Source organism: Primulina eburnea, chromosome 10 (genome assembly GCF_022965805.1).
Source record: "Primulina eburnea isolate SZY01 chromosome 10, ASM2296580v1, whole genome shotgun sequence".
In the NCBI taxonomy this organism is placed as follows: Eukaryota; Viridiplantae; Streptophyta; class Magnoliopsida; order Lamiales; family Gesneriaceae; genus Primulina; species Primulina eburnea.
Genome location: NC_133110.1, coordinates 17,476,574 through 17,498,439, shown reverse-complemented (window position 1 = coordinate 17,498,439; position 21,866 = coordinate 17,476,574). Strand labels below are relative to the sequence as shown.

The 21,866-nt window shown below is 40.0% G+C and overlaps 2 protein-coding genes and 1 non-coding gene across 3 annotated transcripts; 1 reads left to right on the top strand and 2 right to left on the bottom strand.

The window, feature by feature from the left end:
* Window positions 1–120: 120 nt before the first annotated feature.
* On the top strand, window positions 121–230 carry LOC140804126 (small nucleolar RNA R71). The gene has a single exon (XR_012112084.1). It is a non-coding gene; the product is annotated as a small nucleolar RNA R71 (small nucleolar RNA).
* A 3,813-nt stretch (window positions 231–4,043) lies between these two features.
* On the bottom strand, window positions 4,044–4,556 carry LOC140842957 (uncharacterized). The gene has a single exon (XM_073211167.1). The coding sequence runs from the start codon at window positions 4,554–4,556 to the stop codon at window positions 4,044–4,046; it is 513 nt and encodes a 170-aa protein (XP_073067268.1).
* Window positions 4,557–8,534: 3,978 nt separating this feature from the next.
* Window positions 8,535–14,341, bottom strand: LOC140842956 (uncharacterized). The gene is made up of 4 exons (XM_073211166.1): window positions 14,149–14,341; window positions 12,045–12,121; window positions 9,590–10,574; window positions 8,535–9,448 (listed from the first exon to the last, which is right to left on the bottom strand). The coding sequence occupies exons 1-4, from the start codon at window positions 14,339–14,341 to the stop codon at window positions 8,535–8,537; spliced, it is 2,169 nt and encodes a 722-aa protein (XP_073067267.1).
* Between the last annotated feature and the right edge of the window lie 7,525 nt (window positions 14,342–21,866).

Here is a 21,866-nt window from a genome sequence, read left to right as displayed (position 1 = left end):
TATTCCATAGCTTCATTTGGATTTTTATCTTCAAAAGTTCCATTACACATGAATTCTATCATTTGCCGATCTTTAGGTATTAGACATTCATAAAAGTTAGAAACTATTCTCCATGTTTCAAAACCATGATGTGGGCATGTATTAAGTAATTCTTTATATCTATCCCAACATTGATAAAATGTTTCTTCTTTTTTTGAGAAAAAGTAGAAATTTGTCTTTCAAAAGAGTTTGTTCTATGGGAAGGGAATTTTTTTTAAGAAATTGTTGTTGCATTTCTTCCCATGACCTTATTGAACTCGATCTCAAATTTTGTAGCCATGTTTTAACTTTATCTTTTAAAGAAAAAGGAAAAAGCTTTAATCGAACTATATCCATGCTACAATTTTGATCATTATAAGTGTTACAAACTTCCTCAAATTCTCTTAGATGTAAATATGGATTTTCAGAATCTAAGCCATGAAAATTTGATAAAAGTTGAATAATTTGAGGTTTAAAGTTGAAATTAGATGCATCATGAGGAAAAACTAAACAAGATGGGGCACTAGTTCTAATAGGGTTCATATGGTGCCTAAATGTTTTTAATTGATCATGTTCTTGATTGTTATTATCATTATCTTGATTATTTAAATTATCATCCATGTTTAAATTATTTTCAGATACTCGAATAAGTCTACCACTTTTTTTCGACTCCAAATACTCATACAAAAAACAACACAATACTTATAAATAAAACATAATTAACAAATATAAACTTAATTTATACCTTCCCGGCAACGGCGCCAAAAACTTGCTACTACTTAAATTATAATTCACCCGAGTGTAGGTTTTCTGCAAGTAATATATTTCGTAAGTACGAGATCGATCCACAGAGAGGTTATTTTAAGTTTAAATTTATTAATTTATAGATTACCAAATGCAAGAATGAAGTTTACAAATTATAAATTTTGTCAAGGCTTGAGGATTTATTCTTGGTTTATGTAATATTATTTAACTAAAAGTAAAACAAAGGAAACCACCATAAATAATGTTTCCAAGAAAATTGAACATACACATAATATAATATAGTTCCCACTATAGAAAATACCGAATTAACCGATATTTTATATATGGTACCTATATTATATTATGTGTATGTTTAATTTTCTTGGAACCATTATTTATGGTGGTTTCCTTTGTTTTACTTTTAGTTAAATAATATTGCATAAACCAAGAATAAATCCTCAAGCCTTGACAAAATTTATAATTTGTAAACTACATTCTTGCATTTGGTAATCTATAAATTAATAAATTTAAACTTAAAATAACCTCTCTGTGGATTGATCTCGTACTTACGAAATATATTACTTGCAGACAAACACTTGGGTGAATTATAATTTAAGTAGTAGCAATAATGTGAAATGATTTATCGATAATTGATGTGATTATAGACGGAAAGGATCAGACCGAGAAAGACGAGAAAAGACGTGAGATATGTGCGAGTACAGTACACCTCGCCCATATGCGCGAGATGGGCAGAATACCTCGCGCATATGCACGAAGGGGGTGCGCGCATATGCGCGAGCTATGCGGGAAACCAAATGCCAAGTCCAGAGAACCCCGCGCATATGCGCGGAAGTGGTGCGCGCATATGCGCGTGCTGCCGAGAAGGAAAAATTTCGAGACAGAATGTCTCGCGCATATGCACCGAGGAAGGTCGCGCATATGCGCGAGACGTGCAGCACAAAGGAGTGAGCCACATTTCTTGGCATGCATAACAGGTGTATATTAGTTCATTTCCTTTCATTCTTCAACAAGAAACGAGGGAGAATCCTAGAGAAAGGCTTCAACTTTCTTTGACGTGGAGAATTTTGATTTACGAACGATCCGTCTGTTAGAATTTCAACCCGACTTCAGTACTGTGATCCTCGTGTTAGCGGCTTCACACAGACGTAAGTTTTTTTTATTTTCTTTATGATTTGAAAATATGATATTGAAGGAATCAGACATGATTCATATATGGTGTTCTTGAAATATTAGACATTGTATAATTGAAACTGGATTGAAGAATAGATACCATATGAAATTGTTATGATTTTCAGAATGGATTTGATTGAGATTTGATATCATATTTGTATCGATTGATTATGAGTTATTGGTATATACTGAATTGTATTACCGGTACTTTGGAATTATACTGTCGTGCCGTCAGAATTTGATAAGACTGAGATGTCTTGATTTGAATGGTATATTGATACAGTATATTTGATATTTTCATTGCCAGGTTGATATTGACAGGCTTTGAATTCGAGACTTCGACTTCGTCAGATCGACAGAACGAAAGGTATAAATCAATGTTAACCGGGAGATCGACTCGAGTCAGATTGTACTTGAGTTTCCCAAAAACCACATACTTTACTTTATTGCATTGATGTTTGCAATTGAATGAGATTGAAATGCTTAGTCTATTGATCTATAGCAAAGCGTGTATTGAGTCATGGGCGGAGATGCCTAGTCATTGACGGATATGCCAAGTCTTTGGCGGATATGCCGAGACACTGGATGATTGAATTATATCGATGTTGCTTAGGAGTGGATTGACTCCTATCGCTGAGATTGGATATATGTGCCAATGTCCAAGAACCGGGATCCCTAGATTAGAGATGAGTCGAGTTGGAGATGAGGAGTCACTAGTTGAGTTACAGTTTTATATCGATTTATGTTTTCAGATTTGATACATGTTATTGATGACTGTTTATGCTTTCTTATATGTTTTATATGATTGCATGTATACATTGTTTATACTGGGATTATATTCTCACCGGAGTTATCCGACTGTTGTCATGCTTGTATGTGTGCATGACAACAGGTGGGACAGGATCAGGGTCAAGAAGAGGATGAGAGAGGACAAGTTAGCGTGGAGATCCGAATCAGAAGTAGATAGGCTTCAGCACTTGATATAAAGTAGTTGAACCCTAGTTGATTTTAATGTATTGAGTACAAGACATACACTTTACTTTTGATATGTGTATCAGAGTGATTCCATTACGTTCCGCATTTGTATTTAAAAAAAAAATTAGACCACGTTTATTATAATTGATCAAATTATTCCCAAAGATGATTAAGAAATGAATTAGCGTCCGGGTCCCACAGAAGAGCTCGACTTCAATACATCTACTGAATACACAAAGAATCCCTTTGCTTTGTAATAATCGAGTCATAGATAATACAGATATCAAAGGAATTCTAGATCTAGAACCCTTACCGTAAAATTTCCACTCATCAGTCATCTCATGTCTGAATCTCACAATTTTCTGGAAACAATCTATGGTAGCTCTGTACTTGGTCAGCATATCAATACCGATAATGAAATCAAAATCAGACAAACCAAGTACAAGACAGTCTAACTCTATTTCATGGCCATCATACTGCAGTATACAATGTTTAACAGCATTCACTAATATAATACCTCTCCCCAAAGGTGAAGAGACATATACTAAAGTTGATAAAGACTCAATAGGCAACGCATGTATCAATGCAAATCGCTCAGATATAAAAGTATGGGATGCACCCGTATCAATCAACACATAAGCATGATAACCGCAAAGAGAACAGTTACCTGCAACAACATCATCAGATGCTTCCTGGGCCTGTTCCACAGTCAATGCAAATACTCTGGCCCACTGTATCGGAGGTTGGCTAAAAGTCTGGCTTCCTACTGGCGTCGGTTGTGACTGGGCAGGTGCTGGCTGGAAAGAGTGAACAGTAGATGATCGTCTATCAGTCTGAGCCACTGATCCAGATGATTCTGCTCCCTGGGATCATTGAGAACTTCGCTGTGGGCAGACTCTATCAAAGTGTCCCTGCTGTCTGCAGATATTGCAACTACCAAACACTCATTGGCATTGCTCTATGGGATGCCTTCCTCCACATGTTCTACAATAGACCCCTGTATAACTCTGACTCTGTCGTGAACCACTGGAGCTAGATGAACTACTACCAGACTTCTTAAACTGTTTTCCTCTGGCTTTCAGTTGATCTTTCTTCTCGCTGCTGCTACTGCCACTCTAAAATCTGGGAGGGGGTTGGTGGAACTGAGTCAAGGGTTGTTGTTGTTTCGGTGCTGGTGCAACATATGAAGCTCCTTTCTGCTTAATCATGCCTGCTTCAACTCCTTTTGCTCTATTCCAAGCATCATCAAAATTATTCGATCTTCCGGTATTTACCAGTGTAAAAATCTTAGGATTCAGCCCATTAATGAACTGATCAGCAACATCTTCATCATTCTCAGCAACGTGTGGAGCAAAACGCAGCAAGGTAGAGAATTTTGCCACGTATTCTTCAATATTCAGTTGGCCCTGTCTCAGGTTAGCAAACTCTGCACCCTTGTTCTTTCTGTACGATATTGGGAAGAATATTTGATAAAACTCAGTCTTAAAGAATTTCCAAGTAATAACCGTACCTCGATACTCCAAAGCCCTCTTTGTCGTAAGCCACCAATTCTTTGCAACATCATGCAACTGGTGCTCAATCAGTCTGACTCTTCGCTCATCTGTATAATCGAGTGAATCAAACAGCATCTCAATATCAACAAGCCAGCTCTCACAGTCAACTTAAGTCTTAGTGCCCTTCAAAGTTGGCAGTTTAAATGACTGAAATCTCTTCAACAGTGTTTCCATCGGTGTCTCTGTAACATCCATCAGATTATTTGATGTACTACCCTGTTTTGGGATTCTTCGAGGAGGCATATCTGATTATCAAAAGGGTTAGAAATCAAATCTCGCAAATCTGTCTCAGTCCTCCTCTGATTATCTTACCTCTGATCAAGAATCGGTTCTGATTCATTCTCAATAATACATGTTTCCAATCAAATAAGATAATCAGGTAAACATGTATATTATAAAGCAATAAAACATGCTATCACCGCAAAATCAGAAAAGAAAACTCATTCTACCCCGCTCACTCCCTTCTAGGTCAGTCTAAGGGACCTATAGCTCTGATGCCACCTGGTGTGGGGACCAAAACCTAATTCATCTTCTTAAATCGTCTTTGGGATTAATTAGATCGATTAATTGTACAGGGTCTAATTTTTTTTTTCTAAAGTACATAAGTGCGCAACATATGATAATCAATCTTATTTCATTTACAAGATCCAGAGTAATTGTTGCGCGTTTTCCTACCACAAGTGTACGGTGTCAAGTTTTAGTACTGGTTAGAGTACAGATATCGATCCCACGAAGAGTGTGTGTAAAATTGTATATCAATTCTTGTAATTAAAATAGTCTCAACTTTATTTAGAGAAATTGAATAAACGGTTGGTTTGGTTTAATGAATTAACTGAAAACAATGAATTAATTAAGTCACCGAATTGAGAGATAATAATGAGAGAAAGTATCTAGAGAAATTATTTCACAAAGTTTCCACGATAATTATTCACAGTTGAATTTTTATATTCCTGAATTCCAATCAATTAATGGCCAAGAACACTTAGATTGTTTTATTCCCCCTTTCCCAAGTGACGAATAAAGTGTATCTATCAACTTCGATTCAATTATTCCTAATTAGAATCTACGTTTCATAGATAAGTGCAAACAATGTTCTTACTAAGCCTCGCTAAAGTTATACGCCTTCCGAACGCTATAAACATTTAACGATGTGTCTCTAATGATCTATAATCCTAGTACCTCTCCCGAGTTATAAGATTAATCAAACAACAAACAATTTATGGCCAGTAAATTGCAGTGCAGTAAACGCAGAGAACACAATTAAACGAAAGCGGAATTCAATCAAATAAATAACGATGTCAAATCATCGTATCCACAGAGTTACGTCATTCTCTAGAATGGAAGTTTAGTTCATCACGAAATCCAAGAGAAACCAATACATATTTGTAGTTCTAGGCATCGACACGCAATAAAATAAAGAGACAAAAGAAAAGATAAAAAATCCAAAGCGTCGTCTCTGTCCCCAAATCCGTCGTTCTTCGTAGTTGTAATCGATCTTCGCCTCTCAGTACTTTCCTCTCGCCTTCTTTTTCTTCCCAAGATGGTGTATTTTCGTGTGTTTTCTCCTCACGGCGGCTCTTATCTTTTCTGCCCTAGCGATCGCGCTTTTATAACTATTATGGCCACGGCGCGTGCGCGGTGGCGCATGATCTCGCGCTGTGGCGCGCGATCTACTGTGATTGGCCCATGCGTGTGTGCGCGCGGGTGCGCGTGTTGTCGTGCGGCCGCGCGCAAGCGTCAGGTCACTTGCTTGTCTAGGTGCGCGCGTCTGCGCGTAAAGTGGCGCTGTCGCGCGCACCTCTCGGGTCATCTTCTGCTTCTGTACGCGCGCTGGTGCGCGAGATGTCGCGCGACGGCGCGTAGGCGTCTGCTTGTTTGCTTGTACTTGCGCGCGCGCGGTTGCGCATGATTTCGCGCGGACGCGCACGAGCTTCTGGTCATTTGCATCATCTGTGCATGCGCGGCTGCGCGGGCGCGCGCGAGGTTCTGTCCGAGTGCTTCATTGCGCCATGTTTCCTTGACTCGACTTGACTTCGTGTCCGCTATTTTCTCCATTTCTGTAATGACAACATAAACAAACCAAAAACGCATAAATCTGTTCGAAACAAGCATAATTCAAAATGGATTTTAATGTAAATTAAGTGCAAATCTTGCACTTATCAAACCCCCCAAACTTGAACTTTTGCTAGTCCCGAGCAAAATAGAATAAAAGCTAATAAATAAATACGCAACTACTAAAGTCATGGATATGCGAAAAGTGATATTGACCTCCGACTCATTTAATTTCATGTAATTCACGATTTCCCAAGAGTCACGTGTGTGTGTGATATGTCAATGTTCGTTTACCCCATCGACTGCTCAAATAGAAGTGTAATTCCCATTCGCCTTACAGAATTAAGAATTCCTCAGTTCAGTTCAACTTACACTTCATCAAGATATAAATTTGCATTCACAGATCACATAGGACTTTATCGGTGATTATTTGGATTGAAAGACGGTCAATCAACAGTATGCCAAAAAAATGAAATCACAAATTGAGATGCCTGCAAGCAAGTGATTAAAGTCTATATTCGTTGACACTGTATTTCAGGTATCCATAGGCTTGACTTTAACAACTTTTATCCACTAGTATATTGGATAAATGTGACAGGGTTAATAGGTCTTGTAGGCTTGTAACGTTAGGCTACGGCTCATGGCTACAATAAAGGTATGGAAATCAAAATTTGAGAGAAATATTTGAACTTCATCAACTTCACCCATTTTTATTCTATTTTCATTCACCACCCAATTACTGTTTTCTTTTCATTCATATCCTTCATTTCCCATATTTTCTTTTTTCACCACGTTTGATTAACACATATTTTTGTTTTTTGTTGTTCTTCTTTCTTTTGAACTCCTTTCAGCACATTTAACTTTTTCTTTTCTTTTCAAGGAGTATTTGAATCATTCCAACACCCATGAACTTATTTCTCTCAAAATTGGGTAAGACAGTAAATGTATAAGCTTCATTAGGTAGTTGTTGTGGGATGTATAATAGATACAAGTGGGGGTTAATTGTGTGTCATTGACACACACCACTTGTTTTTTAGTCGGCTCAAAATGGGACACTAGGGATATATCATGTTCATTTGGTAGGCTTGAAGGCTCAAAACGGCTCCAAAGATCGCCTAAATCATTCCTATGTCACATATTATCCGTATTTCGCTTCGAAAAGTGTTCAAACAAGTTCTAGACTTCCGTCAATCCATTAGTCAACTCATACAAACCAATCACATGCAATTTTCAATAAAAATGATATATGAAATAGGTGCACAAAAAAAATAAGCATCTCAATTAACTTTGAAGCTCAACGGGCTACAATTGACAGTAAAAAAAAAACACAGGCCCAAGGATGTTGTGAAAGACTGCCTAGATCATTTCTAAGTCTGCAGAAGTGTCAATCAATGTCATGCAAGTTTTACCAAGAATCGTATCCCCCTCATCTATTTAGCATCATAGGCATGCAACTTGTCTCTAAGCAATGATAGTATCAACAACACGACCGTGCAAAATAATTGTGACTCCGAGGTTATCATAAACATATATATATATCTCATAGTCGCAATTCAGTTTTCATCATTGGTCACACATTTTGCTTATCCATGATGCTACCTAACAAGTTCTAACATGCAATAAAAAAAGTAAATAAAAACTACTGAGCAATAGAAATAAAAAAAATTGCAGGAAAAATTCTTACAAGCAACGCAATTTTACCCTCCCCCCAAACTTAAATTATGCATTGTCCTCAATGTATAGAAATAAAGAACACGACAACACATACCTTGCGCACGAGTGTCAAAACTCGGGCGCTCGAGTTGTTGTCCGCAGCATCTGTGTCATCCATGTCCATGGGCTGCGGCGGTGATAGATCTGGTGGTGGGTAAACTTAACAACTAAGGATGTAAAATAAAATACAATAATAAAAACAAAATGAATGCTAAAGAAAATAAATTGTGGGTTGCCTCCCACACAGCGCTTGGTTTAACGTCATCAGCCCGACTATACCCATCTTGTTCATGGTGGATCGTATGATATCTTGGAAGCCTTGAGTTCTATGTTTTGACCATCAACCTCCATGGTCAGTTTTCCTTGTCTCAAATCAATGACGGCTCCAGCAGTAGCCAAGAATGGTCGTCCTAAAATGGTACGAACATTCTGACTGTCCCTCATGTCAAGTACCAAAAAATCGACTGGAAGCTTCAATTTATCAATTTTGAGCTCAACATCTTCTACAATGCCCAACGGTGTCCTGATCGATTTGTCTGTCATTTGTAAACTTAATCTCGTGGGCTTCATGTTGCTCAATCCAAGTTTATCGTAGAGAGAACTCGGCATTATATTCACACTTGCTCCTGAATCACATATAGCTTTTTCCACTAACTGACCCCCTATTTCACATGGTACGACGAATTCCCCGGGATCCTGCAGCTTCTGGGGAAGACCTCCTTGCCTCCCCTTACCATCTTCTTCAGTAAAAGCCACCTCTTCCTGCTCTGCAAACTGAATGTTAGAGTGTAGGTTCTTGAGATATTCAAGACTTTTTTTCTTTTGAAACTCAGCCTTCAATTGTAAAAATCTTTGGGGGTAGGGAAGTAAAGAAATATCAACGCATTGATCAAAATCATAACTCTTACCTTTCTTACCTCGGTTCTTTTTGCTTGGAGTCGGCTGATCAACTTTCTCTTGTTTGCTTACCACTCCAATCTCCTCATGCTGCATAAAAATAGCATTCACCTCTCTCATATTTGGGTCTGCATTCTTTTGCACTGCACCTGATGGTTGAGATGTGAGTTGCTTCGTTATTTGCCCAACTTGCGACTCCAGAATTTTCAAAGTAGCACCAATACTTGCCATGTGGGTTTCTAGGCTGTCAAGCCTAGACTCAGTCCTAGACATTCTCTTTCCAGATTCAGCAACAAACGTTCCAACTAAATCCTCAAATGACGGCTTCCCTTCCCCATTTGATGTGTTGAACCCCGGTGGGGGATTCAACACATTCTTATTGTTTGCATAAGAAAAGTTTTCATGGTTTCTCAAACCAGGGTGATAAGTGTTAGGGGGAGGGTTACCTCTGTAGCCTCCATAGCCATGATTGTTAATGTACTGAGCTTCTTCCACAACTGGCTCTTCCACAGCAATTACCAAAGCTACATCAGACGTAGATTGGCCTGGCTTGTTCATCGCTGCAATTTGTGCTGTCAATGCCGAAACCTGTGCAGTCAGTGATGTGATCGGGTCTACGGCATACACTCCAGCTGTTCTCTGTACTCCTGATCTCTCACTTGGCCACTGATAACTGTTGATGGTCATCTGTTCAAGTAATTCATAAGCTTCATCAGGTGTTTTAGAAAAAATAGTACCTCCGGCGGCTGCATCCACATTGCCTCTAGTTGGCCCATCCAGACCATTGTAAAAGAGCTCAATCTGAACACATTCTGCATATCCATGATTCGGACATTTTCTGAGCAGTTCTTTGTATCTCTCCCAAGCCTCATATAACACTTCAAATTCCCTCTGCCTGAAGTTAGTGATGTCTATTTTCAGCTGAGCAGACTTGGCAGGAGGAAAATACTTTGACAGAAATTTTGTGACCAAATCTGCCCATGTAGTAATACTCCCTAGCGGCAGAGATTGGAGCCAGCTCCTTGCCTGATCCCTGAGAGAAAACGGAAACAAACGCAATCGAATAATTTCGTCAGAAACACCATTAATTTTTACCGTGTCCGTGATCTCTAGAAAAGTCCTGAGATGAAGATGGGGATCTGATGTGGCTGCACCTCCAAACTGGTTCTGTTGAACCATGTTGATCAGTGCGGGCTTTAGCTCGAAGTTATTAGCAGCAATGGTTCCACGAGCTATTCCAGAATAGTGAGCGTTAATGACTGGGCGGAAATGTTCTCGGATTGGCACCTCTCGTGGGAGCTCGTTCTGATGATCTCTGTTTTCAGCCATTTCTTTAATCTCCTCTCGTCTTGCTTTCCTTAATTTCCTGGCAGTTCTTTCGATTTCAGGATCAAAAACCAGCAAGTCGGGATTTGTATATTTTCGCATGCACTGTAAAAACAGAGAAGATTATAAAATAACAAAGTAGAACAATAAAAATAAACTCTAAATTAAAGTCAAGTCTACTTGGTAACAATACTGATATAAATTCAAATTTGACACTCCCCGGCAACGGCGCCAAAAACTTGTTGCACGTTTTCCTACCGCAAGTGTACGGTGTCAAGTTTTAGTACTGGTTAGAGTACAGATATCGATCCCACGAGGAGTGTGTGTAAAATTGTATATCAATTCTTGTAATTAAAATAGTCTCAACTTTATTTAGAGAAATTGAATAAACGGTTGGTTTGGTTGAATGAATTAACTGAAAACAATGAATTAATTAAGTCACCGAATTGAGAGATAATAATGAGAGAAAGTATCTAGAGAAATTATTTCACAAAGTTTCCACGATAATTATTCACAGTTGAATTTTTATATTCCTGAATTCCAATCAATTAATGGCCAAGAACACTTAGATTGTTTTATTCCCCCTTTCCCAAGTGACGAATAAAGTGTATCTATCAACTTCGATTCAATTATTCCTAATTAGAATCTACGTTTCATAGATAAGTGCAAACAATGTTCTTACTAAGCCTCGCTAAAGTTATACGCCTTCCGAACGCTATAAACATCTAACGATGTGTCTCTAATGATCTATAATCCTAGTCCCTCTCCCGAGTTATAAGATTAATCAAACAACAAACAATTTATGGCCAGTAAATTGCAGTGCAGTAAATGCAGAGAACACAATTAAACGAAAGCGGAATTCAATCAAATAAATAACGATGTCAAATCATCGTATCCACAGAGTTACGTCATTCTCTAGAATGGAAGTTTAGTTCATCACGAAATCCAAGAGAAACCAATACATATTTGTAGTTCTAGGCATTGACACGCAATAAAATAAAGAGACAAAAGAAAAGATAACAAATCCAAAGCGTCGTCTCTGTCCCCAGATCCGTCGTTCTTCGTAGTTGTAATCGATCTTCGCCTCTCAGTACTTTCCTCTCGCCTTCTTTTTCTTCCCAAGATGGTGTATTTTCGTGTGTTTTCTCCTCACGGCGGCTCTTCTCTTTTCTGCCCTAGCGATCGCACTTTTATACCTATTATGGCCGCGGCGCACGCGCGGTGGCGCATGATCTCGCGCTGTGGCGCGCGATCTACTGTGATTGGCCCATGCGTGTGTGCGCGCGGGTGCGCGTGTTTTCGTGCGGCCGCGCGCAAGCGTCTGGTCACTTGCTTGTCTAGGTGCGCGCGTCTGCGCGTAAAGTGGCGCTGTCGCGCGCACCTCTCGGGTCATCTTCTGCTTCTGTGCGCGCGCTGGTGCGCGAGATGTCGCGCGACGGCGCGTAGACGTCTGCTTGTTTGCTTGTACTTGCGCGCGCGCGGTTGCGCGTTATTTCGCGCCGACGCGCGCGAGCTTCTGGTCATTTGCATCATCTGTGCATGCGCGGCTGCGCGTGATCTCGCGCGGGCGCGCACGAGGTTCTGTCCGAGTGCTTCATTGCGCCATGTTTCCTTGACTCGACTTGACTTCGTGTCCGCTATTTTCTCCATTCCTGTAATGACAACATAAACAAACCAAAAACGCATAATTCTGTTCGAAACAAGCATAATTCAAAATGGATTTTAATGTAAATTAAGTGCAAATCTTGCACTTATCAGTAATATGTACATCAACATCCACAGTACAAGTCTTGTACAAAATAAAACCATAACATACCAAACTAAGGTTCAACAACTACGTATCAGTGTCGAAAACCAATTCTACTTCTAGGTCCGGATCTCCACTCTAATCTTGATCTCTCATCCTCTTCTCGACCCTGATCATGTCCCACTTGTTGTCATGCACACATAAAAACACAACAACAGCCGGATAACTCCGGTGATAATTTAATTCCCAGTATAAACAACATATACATGCATTTCATATAAAAATATACAAAATCATATAACAGTTATCAATAACATGTATCATAATCTGAATGAATGAATCGATATAAAAATGTAAATCAAACTATTTGACTCTGAATCTCTTACCCGACTCTTCTCTAGTCTAGGGATCCCGGTTCCCGGACGTTGGCACATTATATCGAATCTCTACAATTGGAGTCGATCTACTCCTAAGCACATCGATATAAACCAAACATCCAGTGTCTTGACACCTCTGCCGAAGACTCGCTCTCGACATCTATCTTCTATTCTCTGCTTTTCTATAAATCAATAGAATAAGCTCAAACATTCAAAGAATTCAAATATATCAAAACAATAACGAATAAGTATGTGGTTTTGGGAAACTCAAGTCGTATATAACTCGAGTTATATCTCCCGGTCTAACATTGGTTTATACCTTTTTTTTCTCGGGGTTTGGCTTTGCTCTGTCTTTGAAATCTTCAATACCAATCTGGCATCACATGTTCAAGGAATACAATATCATTAGATACAAATCATAACTCATAATCAACAAAAACACAATCTGATATTCTCAAATCTGCATAATCTCAATCAAATCAAATCTTAAAAATGATAACAATTTAATATGGTATCCGTTCTTCGATCTGGTTTCGATTCTACGATGTCTACTATCTCAAGAACACTGGATATCAATCATATCTGATTTCTCCCCTATCACATTTTCAAATCATGTAAGAAAAGGAAGAAAACTTACATCTTGTCGAAGCATTTAATAAGAGAAACACAGTACTGAACTCGGATCGAAATTCTAATGGGCGAATCTTGCGCAGTCGCAATTCTAAAACATAAAGAAGCTTGAGGATTCTGAAATGGAGTCTCGGTCTTTTTTTTCAATATCCTGAAAGGAATGAAGGAATTTATACATGTACAATTGCATGATAATACAAGTGTCTTATTTTCCTTCAGCATGTCTCGCGCATATGCGCGAACTTACCCAACGCATATGCGCGAGACTCTTTGTCTCGGCATTTGTCACTTGAAACTGCTCAGGCATATGTGTGCCTTGTCTCGCGCATATGCGCGAGGTCTTCTGCCTCTCTCGCGCATATGCGCGCATCTTCTCGCGCATATGCGCGAGGTGTTTTGTCCTCGCACATAATACACATGCTTTCCTCTTATCTTTTTCGGCTTGTTCCTTTCATAATTACATCAATTTATAAATCAATAATCTCATATTAACAAAATAAAATCTCGGGCATTACACCTCCTCTTGTATGCATAGCTCTTCTGTCTACTCTTTGTCGTCTTCATCCTATCTCGGATCTTAACTACTAAATCCGCAGTCTGCTAAACAATATCGGGTCCAATTTCAGCTCTCTTTCCGACCTCATCCCAATGAATCGGTGATATACACTTTCTTCCGTATAGAGTCTCGTAGGGAGCCATACCTATAGACGATTGATAGCTATTGTTATAGGTAAAATCCACTACCGGTTACTTCGGCTCCGAACTACCTTGAAATTCGATCACACAAACTCATAATAAGTCCTCCAGAATTTGGATCACCCTTTCGGATTGGCCGTCAGTTTGTGGACGGAAAGCCGTACTAAACAATAGCTTGGTTCCCATGGCAAAATGAAGACTTTTCCAGAATGATGAAGTAAATGCGAACCTCTGTCGGATACTATAGACATTGGAATTCCATGCAGTCTAAGTATCTCTCGAATATACAGCTCGGCATACTGCGACATGGAGTACGTTTTCTTCATTGGCGGGAAAGGTGCTGATTTATTCAGACGATCCACGATTAGCCAAATAGCATTGTATCCCTTCACTATTTTCGATATACCAACCGCGAAGTCCATCTTAATATTCTTCCACTTCCACTCGGGAATAGGGAGTGGCTTCAACAACCATGCTGGTCTCTGATGCTCTGCCTTCAACTACTGAAAATTGATGCACTCCGATGCCAACTTCCAAATATCTCCCTTCATGTCCATCCATAACTTTAAGTCCTTGCACATCTTCGTACTTCCGGGGTGGATAGAGTACGGTGAATCATGTGCTTCTGTCATAATCTCGCGTCTCAACGAGTCACCACTAGGCACCCACAACCGGCCTCTATATTTGACAATGTTGTTTTCCACAAAATACAATGTACTGCCCTTCGATTCATCACTTGTCTTCCACTTCTGCAACTGCTCATCAGTAGACTTCTATGTACGAATGTGGTCTCTCAAAGTGGACTGCACCGTCAAAGTAGACAATCTCGGTGCGTCGCCACCAGCATAAATCTCAAGGTCGAACCTCTGAATCTCTGTATGAAGAGGTTTCTGTAATGCTAGAAGTCCTACTACTGCGGTCTTTCTATTCAATGCATCGGCCATGACATTAGCTTTTCCCGGGCGGTAGCTAATGTCACAATCATAGTCTTTAACCAGCTCCAACCATTGCCTCTGTCTCATGTTCAACTCCTTCTGGTAAAGAAATACTTGAGGCTCTTGTGATCGGTAAAAATCTTGCATTTCTCGCCATACAGGTAATGTCTCCAGATCTTCAGTGTAAAAAAGACTCTAGCTAATTCAAGGTCGTGTGTCATATAGTTCTTCTCATGATTCTTTGGCTGTCTCGACGCATAGGTAATCACCTTATCATTGTGCATCAGCCGGACGCCCAAACCGATCTTTGAAGCATCAGTGTAAAGCACATAATCCCCTTGTCCGGATGGCATCGCTAGAACTGGTGCTAAAGTATGTGCTTTCTTCAACGTCTCAAAACTGCTCTGACACTCGGCACTCCACACAAACTTGACATTTTTCTTTGTTAAATCTATCAAGGGCACTGTAATAGAGGAAAATCCCTTGATAAACTTGCGATAATAACCGGCCAGGCATAAGAAACTGGGAATCTCAGATACATTCCTAGGTACTACCACTTCTTTACTGTTTAAACCTTAGTGGGTCGACCTCAACTCCATCCCTAGAAATAATGTGGCCTATGAACCCCACATTCTCCAACCAGAACTCACATTTGCTGAATTTAGCAAACAACTTTCGTTTTCGAAGCACTTGTACTGTTGTCCTCAGATGATGACTGTGCTCCTCGTGACTTCTCGAGTATATCAGAATGTCATCTATGAACATGAAAATAAATTGATCTAGATACAGCTGAAAAACGCGATTCATGAGATCCTTGAAGATCACTAGGGCATTTTTCAACAAAAAAAGGCATCACAAGAAATTCGTAGTTTCCATAACGAGTTCTGAAAGTCGTTTTATGTACGTCTGATTCCTTGACTTTCAATTGATGAAAACCAGAACAAAGATATATCTTTGAAAAAACGAAGCTCCTTGAAACTAATCAAATAGGTCTTAAATTCGTGGGAATGGATATTTGTTTTTCACGGTCACTCTATTCAACTCTCGGTAATCAATGCAAAGTCTCAGACTGCCATCCTTCTTCTTCACAAAGAGAACAGGCGCGCCACATGGGGATGAGCTAGGGTGAATAAAACCCTTGTCTAAAAACTCTTGAATTTGATATTTCAGTTCTTTCATCTCCCTAGGCGCAAGTCGATAAGGTCCTTAGAAATTGGCACAGTTCCCAGCATTAGCTCGATAGAAAACTCCACAACTCTCTCCGGTGGCAAGCCAGTTTCATCGTAGGGAAAAACACTAGAAAACTCCTTGACGACCTCCACCTCCTCAATAATCCAACTGGAAGTGTCGGGAATTGATAAAGACTAACCAGGAAAGCTTGACACCCCTTAATCATCAACTTCCTCGCGCGCAAGCAGGAGATAATGTGTGGCACAAGACTGCTCCGAGCTGTTGCAAATGACTCCCCACCAACTGGATTAATAGACGATCAAAAATCAGCCAGATAGCACTTGACCCTCTGATTGAATTCGGCAAACCGACAATGAAGCCCATGGTAACATTTTCTCACTTCCACTCGGGAATAGGAAGAGGCTTGAGCATACCTGCCGGCCCCTGATGTTCCGCTTTCACTAGCTGACACGTCAGACACTCGGATACAAAACATCTGATATCCTTCTTCATCCCGGGCCACCAATACAACAACTGCAGATCTTTGTACATCGTCGTACTCCCAGGATGAATAGAGTACGACGACATATGGGCCTCAGATAAAATATCCGCTCGAATAGAACCGCCGCTAGGAACCCACATCCTGTCTCAATATCTCACAATACTGTCGCTAACTATATACAAGATACTGCCCTTGGCCTCATCTCTCTTCATCCACTTCGCCAACTGCTCATCTGCTTGATATCCATTGAGAATACGGTCCAAAAGAGAAGACTGAATCGTCAGTGTAGATAGACGGGGAGCTCTACCACGAGGATATGTCTCCAGATCAAACCTCTGCATCCCCAACTGAAGGGGTCTCGGAATCACCAAATGAGCCATCACTGCGACTTTCTTGCTCAACACATCCGAAACTATATTAGCTATGCCAGGGTGGTAGCAAATGTCATAGTCATAGTCCTTCACTAGCTCTAACCAATGCCTCTGACGCATATTCAACTCTTTCTGCGTAAAGAAGTACTTGAGGATCTTATGGTCGGTAAAGATCTGGCACTTCTCTCCGTACAAATAATGCCTCCAAATCTTCAAGGAAAATACTACGGCTGCCAACTCTAGATCGTGGGTAGGGTAGTTCTTCTCATGGATCTTCAACTGACGAGAAGTATATGTTATCACCTTCCCTTGTTGCATCAACACTACACCTAAATCGAGCTTCGAATCATCGATATACAAAACAAAATCTCCGGGCCCTGACGGCATGGCCAATATTGGCGCTGAAATAAGAGCTTGTTTCAAAGAATTGAAGCTCTTCTGACACTCATCTCTCCACACATACTTAGCATTCTTCTTTGTCAACAATGTGAGTGGGACTGCGATAGAGGAGAATCCCTGAATAAACTTCCGATAATATCCTGCTAGCCCAAGGAAACTACGGATCTCCGATGCATTTTGGGGCACAACCCAGTCTCTGACTGCTGCAACTTTCGCCGGGTCTACCTCAATCCCGCTGCTATAAATGACGTGGCCTAAAAATGCCACCTTCTCTAACCAGAACTCGCACTTATTGAACTTCGCGAATAGCTTGTGCCTTTGCAAGGTCTGGAATACTGCGGTCAGATGTCTGATGTGATCCTCTTGATTCTTTGAGTAGACGAGAATGTCGTCTATGAATACTATCACGAACTGGTCAAGTTACGGCTGAAATACGCGATTCATGAGGTCCATGAAGATCGCTGGCGCATTTTTCAAACCAAACGGCATCACAAAGAACTCGAAGTAGCCATAACGAGTCCTAAAAGCAGTCTTGAGAACATCGGCATCTTTTACCTTCAACTGGTGATAACCAGAACGCAAATCAATCTTTGAGAATACTGAAGCTCCCTGCAACTGATCAAATAAATCTTCGATCCTTGGAAGTGGGTATTTGTTCTTCACTATAACTCTGTTCAATTCCCGGTAATCAATGCAGAGCCTCATCGAACCATCCTTCTTCGTTACAAACAACACTGGCATGCCCCATGGTGAAAAACTCGGTCGAATGAACTCCTTGTGAAGAAGTTCCTGAATTTGCTTCTTGAGTTCTGCCATCTCTATCGATGCTAATCGGTACGGTGTTTTTGAGATCGGTGCGGTACCTGGCATAAGCTCAATAGAAAACTCCACCTCACGCACAGGTGGCATACCAGAGACGTCATCAGGAAAAATGTCTAGAAATTCCCTGACAATTGGGACATCAGAGGCTGACTGACTGGGTGTCTCGGGAACAGATACAAAAGTCGCTAAAAATGCTCGACACCCTCTACGCATGAGCTTCCTAGCCTAGACACAAGGTATTATACGTGGTAAAGGAAAGTACCTGTCTGGTTCGAATAAGAACTGCTCTCTCCCAAGAGGTCGGACTAGAACAAATCTCCGCTGGAAGTCAATCAAAAATATGTTCCTTAATAGCCAGTCTATACCCAGAATGATAACAAATTCTGGCATCGGCAATACGATAAGATCTGCATAGACAAGATTACCATGAAGTTCAAGGTCTATGTCTCGGATCACATTTGTGGCTATCAGCTCCTCCGTAGAAGGCAGTACTACCGAATACACTATGTCTAGCCCAATGGTCTTGACCTTGAGGAGATTTACAAAGGTCTCCGAAATGAACGAATGAGTAACCCCTGAATCTATCAAGGCATTTGTAGCTGAACCAGCTATAAAAATTCTCCCTGAAAGGTTGAAACATCATGCTGAACCCAATAGTTAAAAGAATCAAATTTATAGTCATGCAAAGGTCAAAGTTCTTCTAACCTAAATTCTCGAAAATGACACTGACTAGAACATGCAATTCTATCACAAATTCTAAGATCAAAATCTTAACCCAAAACATTAAATTTCAACACAACTTAAAGTTTAAAATACCTGTCAAGAGCATCGTCTCAGGGTTTGTCTCCACTGCATGGAGAGCAAAAACTCCGCCTTGGGTAGGCAGATTCTTCTGAAGACAATCCTTCAGTAAATGGTCAGGACTACCACACTTGTAGCACTTCCCTGAACCATACCTACAAACTCCAGTATGGCGGCGTGTGCACTTGGCAAAGACTGGATACTCCGAGGGCCTCGGGACTACCTGTCCCTGCTGCTGCTGTCCTCTACTCCTGGATGGGCCATGGAAAGGCTTCTTACTCTGATTTTCCTGCTAAGGAGCGCGGTGCGGCGCCTTAAATGGTCGCTTACCGTGAAGATTGCTCTTAATATCATTCTGGTCCTGCTCTGCAGATAGAGCTCTGGAGACAGCGACATCATAGGTAGTAGGGCCAGCCACCCTGACATCGCCGCACAAGATTGGCCGTAGACCATCCAGAAAATGCCTCAACTTGGCTCCAACATGATTTGCAATCAGGGGTACAAAATGACAACCCCTCTCAAACTAACGGATAAACTCCGTAACAGTCATGTCTCCCTGCCTGAGGGTCATAAATTCCCTGGTCAATCTGGAACGCACCTTGTCAATAAAATATTTAGAGTAGAATACCTCTGTAAAGCACGTCCAGCTCAGAGTAGCCAAATCTAAGGCTATCGATGCTCCTTCCAACCACAGACAAGCGTCTCCTCCAAACAGATAGGTTACACAACAAATCATATCCTCATCCCCAAGCTCCATGAATACGAAGATAACCTCCAGGGATTTAATCCAGCCCTTGGCAACCAAAGGATCTGTCGTCCCTGAGAACTCCTTCGGTCTCATCTTCATGAACCGCTCATAGGTAGCCTCAGGCCCCGTCTGCCTGGCTACCCCAGCATTGTTTCCCGCAAACCGTGCGAAGAACTGAGTCATTTCGGCTAACATCTGGGTGTTCATGTCCGGTGGAGCGGGTGGTGGTAAATCTCTCTCCTGCCTATGATCCTCACCGTCCTCATGACGATGCTCATCATCTCTCGTGCGATCATGAATGCGTCTAGGAGACATACTGTCCATACATAACCCATATGTAACCAACATGCAATCCTATTATTTCTCTAAATTTAAATAAATATTGTATAATCATAATCTGGACATAAAACGTTTCATGGAAACATGTTGGTAAAATATTTTTAATGCTTTAAACGAAATGCGTAAAACTTACAGACCGAAGACGTTACTTCATGAGCTTCTCGAGATCAGTAGTAGTACAACCCTTTACAATAACATAGGCTCTGATACCAACTGTAAAGGCCCATATTTCGTATTCACATTTTTACGGAATTATCAAAAATAAATTTCTTTAAATAAATAAATAACTTGTCTCATTCATAAAATATATCAGTAAATAGTTTTAACTTTAAAATAACAGCGGAAGTAAATATTGTGTTTGTTTAAAAACAACAACTTAAAATAGTCCAACATATAAAAATCTGAATTATAACATAAAAGGTGAGTAAACTGAAACATGAGGTCCTCGGGTTCCTACTACTGCTGACCCAAGCTAGCTCAGTGGTCCCCGCCCTCAGTCTCGACCTCATCAGTACCTACAACAATCAAGTCTAGTGAGTCTAAAGACTCAACATGCGTATATCATGAATAGCAAGTAAATATATCATAAAATCACGTGCAACGTAATAATATCATATCGTAACGCGTAAGGTGAAAATCGTGTCATGAGTAATTAGAAAAACGTGCATATCTTAAGATCGTGCGTAAAATATTGCTCGATAGAGTCCTTTCATAAACTACTATATCGAGATTTTTCTAGTGGAGATAATTTTTCAATGCAAGTGGCCCATAACATAACATGAACGTCTGATCAGACTAAAACTGTAGAGGCCCGTATTTCGTATTTGAAAATTTGCGGAATAATTTAAAATTTTCCTTTAAAAGTAAATAACTTGCATCATTCATAAAATAATCTGAATAAAAGTTTTAATGTTTAATGTAACAACGGAATAAAAGTTTAAATGTCAAAATAGCAGCAGAACTAAATATATGTTTCAAAACAACAACTTAAAGTAATTCATCGTGATAAAATGTGTTTGAACATAAAAATAATAAATGATAAAAGTGAGGTCCTCGGGTCCTATTACTGTCGACCCAAGCTAGCTCACTGGTCCCCGCCCTCGGCCCCGACCTCATCCGTACCTACAACAATCAAGTCTAGTGAGTCTAAAGAGTCAGCATGTGTATATCGTGAATAACAAGTAAAATATATCATAAAATTTCATGCCATGGAAAGATATCATATTGTAAAGCGTAACGTGAATATCGTGTCATGAATAATTATAATTACGTGCATAACTGAAAAATCGTACGTAAAATGTTTTCTCGATAGAGCCCTGTCATAAAGTAGCACATCATAATTTTCTGTTGAGATTAAGTTCCACGCAAGTAACCCATAACATGAACTGAATCATCTGATCAGACTAAACAACAGTATACTGGGCGGTAGAGATCATCAGAGTCCTTGGACTGGATATCTGTACCCATATATGAACATGAACTGGTCAGTAGCAACAGGATGAAGTAATAATCCCATAAGCTGTAATCTCATGAGTGTGAAGTGGCCACAAGACATATCGCATAAATGTCAAAAATAAACTTTTATAATTTATGCACGTAATATGATTATTATCCTGTTTTATTTTAGTAATTGAGTTTGATAGTTCCCAGGCTCGCTGCGACCTAATTCTAACATTAGGAACATGAAAACAAACTTCACTTGACCAACATTACAAAATCGAACTAAAAACGAGACTACTACGTCCAACGAACTTAGTATCTAACCATGACTCCGTACCAACCTGAACCATCATTTAGTCATGATTAAAATACACCTAAAATGATGAAAGATAAATATCAAGGGCTGTAATACACGAAAAT